Genomic DNA, 12,058 nt, shown 5'->3' with positions numbered 1-12,058 from the left:
TTTCTTTGCAGCAGGGAGATGAAAGCAGGTCAGAGTAGACTGGAAGGTGGACTGTGCTAAATACAGGAAGAAAACCTGTTAAAAGCTGCATTTGGCTTGAGACTGGGCGTGTAGCTTCACCACCCAGCAGGACAATGAATAATAAACCTTTTTTTGTGTTGGGCTATCACATGAAATCCTAATGAAATACATTGAAATGTGTGATTCGAGGGTTACAAACCCAAGAAATGAATCAAATCTATCAAAAGGGACACATAATAAATACTTTAGCTATAGTTCTCTGATCCGTTTACTGTTTAGTTGAAACTCTAACGTGTCAAATTATGGATAATAAGCTGATGTTTATGGCTTTAAATAAAGCTCATGTTGTATACGGTACCCCGAATCACTAATTTCAGAGACGTTTGGTCTCCTGGGCTACTCACAGGCCTTTGGACGGGCACGGATGCCAGAGCCACTGAATATGTGGAGGGGGGACTCCGTGGGATGTGCAGTGGAGCAGTTTTCTGCTCCCCCGAGGTACGGAGCCGGGGTCCTGCAACGACACCGCTTTCTCGCCGATCTGAGGGCTCACTGCGAGACAAGGAGCGGACACGGAGAGGAAAGAACCGTTTAACGGGTGCAGGGAGGAAGTCCGGCGTCCGGCTCCTGAGCATTCATCGGATCTCACCATTCACCACAAGCGTGAGCGTGAGGTTCTGATAGAGAGCGTGTTTCTGGATCCCTACGAGGACGGTGTATTTTCCCGCGTCCTCCTCTGCGACGTCCCGGATGACCAGGGAAGTCCCGTCCATGTGGTATCTGGAGCACCGATCTGCTGCCACCTGACCGTCCTTCAACCTGACGGAAACAAATCACAAGGCTTCGCAAAGTGCTCTGGACGGGAAGGTGGTCTGCATATCAGTCGAAGTTCACTGAAATAAGTCATGTGGAATTTAAAAAATGCACCGTTTTTGAGTCATGCTTTAACATGTCACCACTTTGCAACCAAAACATGTATTTTATTGTAATTTTATGTCATAGACCGACGCTGAAAAGGGCAACATTGTGAGGTGGAAAGAACGTTGTTCAATAAAACTGGCAAAAGCATCTTGTACATTTGTGTTCAGCCCTCTTGCTGATTGTGCACATTTTTTTTTCTTGGCAAAACAGCTCAAACTCAGTAAGAACGGATGGAGAGCCTCTGTTGACAGTAATTAGTTTAAGCCTTGCCACTGATGATCAGATCGACTAAGGCCTGGACTTTGGCTGGGGCGCTGTAACCTACAACAGGCTTTGATACAAATCCTTCCTTGTACGAAAAATGAGCCACTAGTGCCGTAAAAGCTAAAACAAAAAAGTAAAAAAAATCCTTCCTTGATTAAAGTTTAAAAATACATTTGTTTAGGATTGCCTTCGACTGTTTTCTGTTTTGCTGAAACATCATTAGTCATTAGATCACTATATTGAAGGATATGGCTGGAGTTTGAAAAGGTATGGAAAAGTTTAAGGGGCTTATAGATTTTATTGCTTTTTTATTTTATTTTATTTTACCTTATTCTAAATAAAATAACTACATGACATATCAAAAAACAAAAGTTTTTAGAAGAAGGTATTGCAAAATTCCCATCAAACATTATGTTACAGTTAGTAAACAGTTTGTAGTCCAACTGTTTTTAATGTTTACTTTTAGTTTTGTTCTCTCATATTCTATTTTGTTTCTACATTTTATTCCTACTTGCTTTTATTCTGTTTTTTTCCTGTATTTTAATCATGTAAAGCACTTTGCATTGTCTCTGTACTAAAATATGCTATACAAATAAATTGCCTTGCCTTTCCTTGCCTTGGTCGCTCTGGCTGAATGTTCAGAGTCGTTATCCTGCTGGAAGCTGAAGCTGCATCCTTGTTTTAAGTCTTTTTAAACCTCCAGCAGGTTTCCTTCCATTATTGCACTAAATTCAGCCTCAGCCTTTGCTGCTCTTGCCTGTTAGCATCTCCACAGCATGACACCGCCACCACCGTGTGTCATGGAGGGGGTGGTGTCTTCTGGGTGAGCAAAACTTTCTACTATCGTCTCTTCTGACCAGAGCACCTTCTCCCATTTGTGTTCTTGGCGTTTGCAAAACTAAAAAACTTGACTTTCTTTTATCCCCTATTCTCTATTTACTAATCAAGCGACATCTGTTTTTGATGGCATCAAATTGAGGGGGTTGAACACAAACACACCTCACGGTTTTCAGCTCTCCAAAGAAAGCAATTTCAAAAACAAGTGAACACATTGAAGACGTTTAACTCCTGGGGAGGGGGAGGGGGGGAGCATCGCTGATCCACATGCAGAAAGAGAAAGGCGAGCCTCACCATACAACCTCAGGGGGAGGGAACGCTCGAAGTTTCGGGGAAAGTTTGTAGGATTTCTGGCCCGCTTGCACCTCCACCACCGTTCCATTTCTCGGCTTCAGACGGATGAACGGACGATCTGAAAGGGCAGCGATGCGTAACGCACACAGGTTCACTCATGCTTTCCACATCTGACTGACTCAGAGTTTTTTCAATCACAAAGCAGAAGGAAAACTAAAATCGAAACTCTTGCTTGAGTCATCCGAACACATCAGGAGACACGGGGGGACTCACTGTAGACGGTGACCGTGGTTTGCTGCTGTTTGCTCTGCTCGCCGCTGGTGACGCGGCAGGTGTAGAGGCCCCGGTCGGAGCGCTGCAGCTTCGGGATGGTCAGCACGCTGTAGAAGACCATGTGCATCGGGTGCTTCACCAGCCTTTTAAAGCTGGAGCCTGCGTTGTTTGTCTGAGGGTTGAACGAGCAACAGCGACAAAGTAAACAGAACGCTCACCTGGGGGTCCAAACCAAGCAACATGAAGTCACTTTTAAATATCTCTGCATGTGGAAGTTCTTATTTCCAATCAACGAATGCTTTACCATGACTAAATACAACACACATGATTTTTACATTGTTTACATTTCAATTGTTTACATAAATCGCTGCTGCATCTTTATCCTGAAATTTACTGCAATTTACTGTGATCTTTCAAGCTGTATGCAAACGAAATTTCGTTCTGTACGCACTCTGTGCATACAAAACGACAGTAAAGTTGTCTAAGTCTAAGTCTAAGTCTATGAAAGTGAAGATTTTTAACTGAGATTGGTTATCCAAAGAGGAGAAAAAGAGGGTAAGCTGGCTAAATAAACAACTTTCACATAGACTTAATAAATGGATAAAAAGGCATTTTTTTCCCTGTCAGTCATTTAATCTATTATTAGTGGAGCTACGCTGTCAACGTCTCCTAACGTTATTATTTACAACAAAGGGTCAATAAAATAATTCAATAACAATATGTATCGATCGATAGATGTATATCGAGATAAAGAAAAGGGTCAATAAAATGTTGAATAGAACAGTTTTCATTCCTTTTACACTCTAGCCTATCATGTAGGTTAATATTACTTCATTAAATCCTCCCAACCAATCAATAACGCAGACGCAGAAACGCTCCGCCCCCTTCAAAGAGTTCAGAGAGCACAAGATCTTTTTTTCTTTTTTAAAAACTGTCAGTTTTGGTAAAAAGTTTGTTGAATTAAGGGTTGAGTTTGAATTCAGTGTTTGTTGTTCTGTATCTAAAAATAGGTCGCTAAGCAACAGCATAAAATGGCCAGGACTGCACTTAAAATATATATTTTGAAATTGTTGATAATTATCGATATCTATTAATATGATTTCTATTTTATTGATATGTTTTTTTTTTTTCTATAAGGTCCAACCCTATTTAGTATCCCCCTGGTAATAGCGTCAAGCATTATTTCACTGAAGAGAACCAGTGGGAAAATTTTCACTGGGCGTTGGTCTAATGACTACCAAGAACTTCTCCTTTGTGTCCAGACAAATACTATTTTAGAATTTGCTGCATCTACTTACTTCCCATTTGCATTTTTCTTGTTTTAAATCAGCCTTTGTTTTCCTCATCATTGTATGTCATATGGCTTACACTGTGACGTTGCTCTGATTAGCAGCCACCTCGTATTGAAAAAAACTCTTAAAAGCCCTCCTGGTGGGGGCAGGAGCACCTTAGAAGCAGAGATTTCATGTAGTACAAAGTCTTTTAAAAAGGATTTAAAAAAGGTACATGTAAAAAAAAACAGTTTGTTTTAAAAGCTGTCTTTAATAGAGTCACAAAGCAATTTATTTCAGTTAATATTGTGTAATGTTTTATAGGTAAATTGTGGACAAAACTCTGAATCAAATGTGATACAAGAATGTTTTGCGGGTCTTTACTGATTCCATTGTTACCCTAACCATCAAAATAAAAACTGTAATACATTCATTCAACTTTATGTAAACTAAAAGAAAATAGATAAATGTTTGAAATTGCCACTTCTATCTCTTGTAAATCATGACTGTATAAAATATTAACATTTTCATGTCAAATTGCTGATGTTATAATAGCAAGAACTATGTAAGAGAAAGAAGAAAGCTTCAGTATGCCGCTACATGGAAGCTCGGTATGAGGGATTGCTGCAAAGTCAGCGACACAATGCAGGTGACCACTGTGGCTACGCGCTCTTTCAGGAGGAATGAATGCTGCAAGTCAATGACTCCATGCAATCTGCTGGCTTTCCTCAGGTAGAAAAGCTTCTAACCAGTCTGTCTGTAGGATTTCATGAAACAGACTTTGTGAATTGCCTTGAGATGACAGGCGTTGTGAATTGTTGCTATATAAATAAAACTGAATTGAATTTAAGATCAAAATAACCATATAAGCCAAAGGAAAAAAACTTTGAGACAAACAAGTCCACAGCTGACCTGCAGATAGAGACGTTTGTGCTTCTTTGGTTCAGAAAATAGCTTCAATGGAAACAAAAGGTCTAATCTTTGAGTTTGACCTGTTTGAGATGCCAATTCCTGGTAACATATTGACTACATATAAATATTCCAAACAAATCCAGATAAAAAACAATTCTCTTTCATTTCCACAGACAGTGTGCTGTATGTGTTGTTGTTTTTTGTGTTTTCCCACTAATTCCCTGTCCTAATAGTAGGCAAATAATCACAAACTTCACACATAACAGAGATTTTTCTGATTAAAGTTGATACCCAGAAACCAGCCTGTCACTTTTTACATCCCAGAGAGGAAAGAAAGTTAGCATTTCTGCTCAGTCTCAATCAAAGCTCTATTATTGTTTAAAACCTGTGCCGGTTTCAGCCTGGCTGAATGTAGGTCTGACCTTTCCAGGATAGTCCCAGGTGATGTTGACTCTGGTGTTCAGCTCTGCAGTGGCGGTGCAGTTCAGCGCCAGCCTCTCCCCTTTCAGGGCCCGCACATCCCCGCTGGTGTTCAGATACACCTCCGTGATGTTACTCACTGAGATCGACGAGAAAAAAAAAACGCACGGTTTAGAACGCAAACCTTCGGGACGTCGATACCTTCGCATTGGAGTGGCGTAAAGACTGACCTGGTCTGTATACAAAGTATTTGCGCGAGTCGTGTTTGACTCCGTCGACGACCGCCACGCAGTGGAGGAGGCCGATGTCGGAGAAGTTGGGCTCCTGGATGGTGAAACCTTTCTTGCTGCTCCAGGCGATATTCCTCTGGTCTCGGTTCATTGGCCTGTTGTAGTACTGTGAAGGAGGCACACCGAGGAAAGGACCAATCACATGTTTTGCTTTCCCACGATAACAAGCACAAAGGGACTCACACGCTGTCACCGAGTGAACCGGACATGATACAAAGAGATGAGAAAAGGGAACAACTGAGTCACAGCAGGAGAGAAATTCACAGCATTTGATTGTGTATGCATGAAAACCTGCTCAGATGACAAGAATTGCCTCATGCTATATGCAGATAATATGTATTGTAATAATTTGCAGCATTGGTGCGTCAAATTTGGATTAAGTAAGAATGATAATCAGAAATAATAATGAGATATTCATCCCTCTATTGGATGGCTTGGCACCAGCTAATAAAAACAAGGTTTTCTTCAAATGCAAAGTGAGGTTGCAGTTTTGGTCAAGTGTTATATTTCCAAACAACTAACTTTGTTTTATCTTATTGATATTTTATGTAAAAAAGCCAAAACATAGTAGTGCCCAGGTGTGAAATGGGATGAAAATAACATGGTTTTCGGAATGTTTTTCGAATAAAAGTGTGACACTAATAATATAGAATGTCCATTATTTACAAAATAGCTCAGGCTTAGTCAGATTGGGTGGAGAGCATCCGGATTCAGACTTGGACTTTGACTGGGCCATTTTAACACAAAGATGCTGTCATCCAATCCATAGCACTGTAGCTCTGTTTGTTGGCGGTTGTTGTTGTGCTGGAAGGTCATTCTCAGTCTGGAGCGCCTCTGCCTTTTAGCGTCATCTGTCGTCCCATCATGTCCCACGGCATGACGCCTCCACCTCTGTGTTTCATGGTGGCCAGGGTGTGTTTTGCATGGAGCCCAATAAGTGGTCCACATGTTTGCTGCATCCCCCCACTGACTTCTAGTGGCTTTCTTTCAACAACCGCCGTCTTCGTGCCACTCTTCCACAACGGACAGATTTGCAACGCGCACAAATAAGATGTGACTGTGAGATTTAGGAGAAAATTTCATCTTCTTAGGGATTCACTTGTAATTTAATTTCCGTGTGCAGCTGAGCTGTGATTGGTTTCTTATTCTCCCCCCCAGGTAGAACAGTCTTCAGGCTAGGTGTAGGTTTTGTAAGTCTTGACCACGGACACTTGTGTAACTGGATAACCTTGTTGTTTTCTTTGAGGCAGCTACAAGGAAATGTTTTTTTTTTTTTCTATGACATAGTGGAAGCTTCCCACCCTCTCTCGAGGGACTGGACTCCCCCTTCACCATCACACACACACACACTTTCCCCATTCTCACCAGTGTGAACTGGCTGATATTCCCCCCTCCCACAGTGCGAGGCGACCCCCTTCTAGGACGGCGCTGACCTCCCTGCCCTCCACTCTCAGTCCTGAAGTAGAAGCTTCCCTCCACATCCTACGCCTGAACCCAATGACGCCCTGCCTGGGCATCCACGGTGCCCCCTGCGCCCCTCTCACCTCCGTCTTCTCCCCCTTACTGTACACGGAGGTGGGAGCAGGAGCGGCGGGATGGCGAGGAGGAGCGAAAGGCGTCAGGATGCGTGAAACGTGACTCCAGTCCATCTCCTTGCATCCTGTTACTACAGGATATAGACATTTGGACTGGAACTGCGGTTCAACCCCGTCATCCCAGGCCCGGCGTTCACGGTTTAAGTGAGAGAGCAGAGCCTCCTGGGCATTGTTCGTGCGGAGAAGGGTCACAGCGGAGACCCAGGCCGAGCGCAAAGTCCTCTCAGGAAAAAAACACTCCAGAAGCTGTGACAGGGAAGACATTCCAGGTTAAGCGTGGGAGGGGGAAAGTGAAGGAAGGTTATTTTTAGACTAATTACCTTTGTGGTTGCAGATACTTTGTCAGGAGTGGGAGGCAAGACAATAACGTTGAGTGTATTTGTGGCTGAGACATGCAAGGCCTGGTGATGCATTTCCTGCAGCCCAGGTCTGTTTGTTTCCGAGACATTCCTCTGGTTCTTCAATGACAGCAGAACAAGCTTAAGGGACCCTTTGGTCCAGCCTGACGCTGCCTGGCAATACGCTTCTGGGTTGAGGTTTGTGGAAGATGTATTGATTTTGAATTTTTGTACAAGCTCCATAGCCATGGTTAAAGTTGATTTAACGAAGAGGTCTTAGATCTTTACACCTTTTCTTACATTATTAACCGAATATTTAATGTATTTTATCGTGGGATTATGTGACAGACCAGTGCAGATCCGTGCAGAATTGTGAAGAAGGAAAATTATACATCTTTTTTTTCAACATTTCTTACAAAAAAAAGTCTTACTCTGATACCTCTAACTAAAATCCTGTGCTACTATCTGGGGATATTTCTCTGCCAGCCTTTAACATCTATAGACTGTTTTTTTTTTTTGCCGAGTAATTTATGTATTTATTTTTCTTTTCTTTAGCATAATAGCTCAATCTCAGTCAAATTGTGATTTGTGAAATGTAATGTCTCAGACTCTCACTTGGCTTTAGCTCTGGACTTTGACTAGGCCATTCAAATGCTTGAATGTGCTTTGATGTGAAGCACTCCAGTGAAGCATTGGCTTCATGCTTGCTGTTTCTGTCTAATGAGACTGAGCATTATAATGTATTTAACTTCTTACATCTTCTCATAATGTGACAACCTGCTCTGTCCCTGCTGTAAAAAAGGATTCCCAGACCACCACCATGTTTTATAGTGGGATTAGCATTTTGCATCCTGGTCTCACCTGAGCAGAGCACCTTGTCTGCTGGATCTCCTACAGGGTCTGCAACAAACTGCAATCAGTACTTCTAATGGCTATAGTTCAACAGCGGCATTCTGCTTGCTAATGCACAGCATTAGTCATGCATTACATAGATTTGACCTAAATGCACGACTAATAGCTGTCTTTACAGCAGTTTCTCCCACCTCTGCATCTCATTCAAAGTTCCCACAAATTTTGAAGTTGTGCTACACTCTTGCCACTTTCAGATAGTGGATTAAACCTTTCTCTTAATACTGTTTAAAGATCGGGAACCTGCTTTAATCCTCCTCAGCCTGGTGTGATACTTGGTCTGTTTGTTCTTTCACTTCAAATAAGCGTAACTCTTCTAAAAACCATGCATCACTTTCCCTCTATTTCACAACTATGCGTTACTTTGTGTTGATCCATCACATAAAGTCCCAGCAAAATACATTGAGGTTTGTGGTCATTATGAGTCAGAATGATAAACATTTTACAGACGTGAAGGATTTTTTGCAAGTACTGTTGCTGCAAGCAGATGCATTTCCTTTGTGAAATCTTGGCTAACCAGAAAGATACGATTAAGAGCAGCAAATCCGACGGTTTAGAACCGATTTAGACATTTTAGTCATTCTGATCTAAGATTATAAACTGCATTGTTGCTTTATGGGTTTGGGTCAACAGTAGCCACCTCAGCTTCCTCTGCCAGTCCAGGCACCAGATGGAGAAAGTTGTCAGCTATTATCCCTCCTACTACTCTGGAGCCAACATCCTGTTTCCAGAGGTAGAAAAAAAAAAACCCTGCTAAGAGCTTTTCTTGTTTAATCGGAAGTTGTCGGTAAAGAAACGGGCACGGGGCTCACGACACACGCACCGTCCACAGACATCTCTTGCAGACAGCAAGCACTCAAAGCACTTCTCTCTGCACCCCTCCCAGACCCCCACTCGGCATTCAAGTGCCAACACTCACAAACATATCCGCACACACTTTCACACATATCCGCAAGTGGGACGCAAACAAACGGACACACACGCCACGTAGTGAATGGCTGCCAAGACAAGAACAATGTGGCGAATGATCTGGATGATGAGGAACAACTGGGCAGTGCATTGTGTGTGTGTGTGTGTGTGTGTGTAAACCCTGATGGAAAAAACTGAGATGTTCACAGTGTGATGGGTGTGACAGAGCAGAGGAGGACAAAGTGTGACATGAGATGAAAGAGACTTAAAAAGAGACTCCAACTTGGCTAAAAGGTTAACGTACTGAGGGAACTGACCTTAACCAGAGTGGTGGTGATGTTGGGGTTGGTGACCCGGCAGGGGATGACCAGCGGCTCCCTCACCTTCATGTACAACACGGCAGGACTCATGTCAGGGTGCTCCACAAATGGCTGCTGGCTGTCTGAAACCCAAACACTGCGGTCAGGAACGCACACGGCACGCAGGAGGAAACGTCCAAAACGAACATACAAAGGTTCTTCCAAACAGCGGGCTAAATTTATAGGAGCAGGCCGCTCAGAACACGTGACACATGTTACCAAACATGAAAGGCGATCACAGAACGGCTTCATTTTTACGGAGATGAAACAACACACAGGTCGACTCGATTCAGTAACGTAAAGTAGGTTCTGCTGAGTGAAACATATTATTAGATCACTATATTGAAGAATATGGCTGGAGCTTGAAAAGGTATGAAAAAGTTTAAGGGGCTTATATATTTTATTGCCATGCTGCTTTTTTTATTTTATTTTTTTTTACCTTATTAGAAATAAAATAACTACATGACATATAAAAAAAAAAAAAAAAAAGTTTTTAGAAGAAGGTGTTGCAAAATTTACATCAAACTTTATGTTACAGATGATCGAGGGCTTATTACTGAAAGCACCATTACATCCTGAAATGATGTTTGTGGGTGTTGTATTTGCATCTTTGCTGCTTTTACAACCCATTTCCTTACTTTTATTCATATAGTACCTGATTTAATGGTCAATTTTTTTTTTTTACTGAACTTTGATCTATTCAGAGTCAAAAATGTGCAATTCTTATTTATGTTATCTTCTTATTTATAGATTTAGCTTTAGGTGCAAACAAAGTGAAAGTATAATATAAAAAGTCTATTATTATGACTATATTAATGAATTAATCCATTGTAATAAATAAATACAGTGCACTGGACAACTTTTAATCACATCCTATCAGAAAGTTGCAATGTTAAAGACATATTTTATGGAAGGTTGGGGAATTCTGATTTAGAAGAAAATCCAAAAGTTTGGCCTTACGGTTCATTCTTTAACTTCATAAAGTATTCTGTACTAACAACTTAATGTGTTTTTCTGACTTCGTCATTGCCGTTATTGGATTAAATTAAAAGGTAATGGATAGCTCAGGATTTGTGAAATTAGGTTTTCTTAAAGGGTTAAAGGCAGTTAACAATTTACCTGTTGCTGATAATTATTATTATTATTATTATTATTATTATAACCCTATTGGCATCTTCATTTAGTAGCAATCCAGATCAGTCGGTCCTGGAGGCTAAAGCTAACAGCTAATCCAAGAGGAGCCAAGACCAAAGCAGATTTCAACCATCTTAAAACAGTTGGAGTGATTTGTGTGAATCTTAATTACAGACCCTTCAAACCTGTTGTCAAGTTTGAACTGTGAAGTAATTTTTAGAGGAGCTGAAAATGTTGCGAGGGCGATGAAGGTGGAGGCAGCGCACCTGCAATGATCTTCCTGGGTGAAACACGCAAAGTGTTTCCGCGCATAAAAACTGAAAACTGAGGCAGAGTAAAAATCAATTAAACAGGGGTTACGTAAACCTCATTAATAGTTTTGCATTTTACACCACTTTTTTTTTTTTTAATAATTGACTGTTACTTTAACTGGAAACATTTTACATGTTCCCTTCTCAGACTGTTTCAAACAGGAAAATCATTTGTAGCGCACACTTCCTACCTCCATTTCCCACATAAATAATCATTGGCTGCTCTGTAAATAACCACCCATTCAAAACATAGCTTAATGGTGAATTTGTGTGTTCAGAGAATAGCATTTGCACAAACCACTGAAATGTTTTTGAAATTGGAGGGGGGGGGGGGGGGGCGACATCCACCTTGGTGTTGGCCCCTCTCGGACAAAATGGTGGTTTAGGCCTCTGGGTCCCGCTGAATTGGATTCATTCAGGATTAAGATGCCAAGAGACCCATCTAGTGCAGGTCAGATATTAACTACTTGCAACCTCTCTGAACTATGCCTTGAACTCCCTGACTACCTGAGCGTGAAATATTTGCCAATTTCCCGTAAAACAACAAAACTCTATTATCATGCAGGGCAGAAAATAGCTGACACACACAAACAATCACACATGGACTTCCAAGTATCTTAACAATAACTGAAAACAATCTCCTAAACATACACTGTCTCCCACACCCATTCATCGAATACCCATTCTGCGAATGACTGCATGCTGTCAACAATAAACACGCAAATTGTTTAGAAGCAATCAAACGGCCTCCCTGTGTTCGCGGCGCTGCACTCAGCTCGCCTGCAGCAGCCGTTCTTTACCATTCAAAGGTGTGGGTGTTGCTCGCTGCATTGTTTTTGACCATAGGGTGTTATTCAAGGAAAGCAAATCTCTGAACCTTCGAACAAAAGTACCCCAAGGACTAGTAAGACCGAACGCTTCCTTCTCCTGCTTTGATTCCTAATCGAGGGCTTGAGGAGGGAGGCAACGTCTGAGCGGAGCTGCAGGCCAAGTCTGAAGC

General features: G+C 41.7%; 1 protein-coding gene across 2 annotated transcripts in view; it reads right to left on the bottom strand.

Annotated features, from left to right (window-relative positions):
• flt1 (fms related receptor tyrosine kinase 1) overlaps positions 1–12,058 on the bottom strand; it is a 53,032-nt gene that overhangs the window by 35,640 nt on the left and 5,334 nt on the right. For both annotated transcript variants that reach the window (XM_012857447.3, XM_021313483.2), the window contains exons 4-10: positions 9,572–9,696; positions 5,444–5,609; positions 5,216–5,352; positions 2,611–2,782; positions 2,338–2,455; positions 671–840; positions 426–573 (exon numbers count right to left, since the gene is read on the bottom strand). In XM_012857447.3, the coding sequence (XP_012712901.2) occupies positions 426–573; positions 671–840; positions 2,338–2,455; positions 2,611–2,782; positions 5,216–5,352; positions 5,444–5,609; positions 9,572–9,696 (1,036 nt within the window). The remainder of the gene's footprint in view (positions 1–425; positions 574–670; positions 841–2,337; positions 2,456–2,610; positions 2,783–5,215; positions 5,353–5,443; positions 5,610–9,571; positions 9,697–12,058) is intronic.

Source organism: Fundulus heteroclitus, chromosome 21 (assembly GCF_011125445.2).
Source record: "Fundulus heteroclitus isolate FHET01 chromosome 21, MU-UCD_Fhet_4.1, whole genome shotgun sequence".
Taxonomy (NCBI): domain Eukaryota; kingdom Metazoa; phylum Chordata; class Actinopteri; order Cyprinodontiformes; family Fundulidae; genus Fundulus; species Fundulus heteroclitus.
The sequence above is the reverse complement of the archived record's forward strand: the minus strand, read 5'-3'. Positions and strand labels throughout refer to the sequence as shown.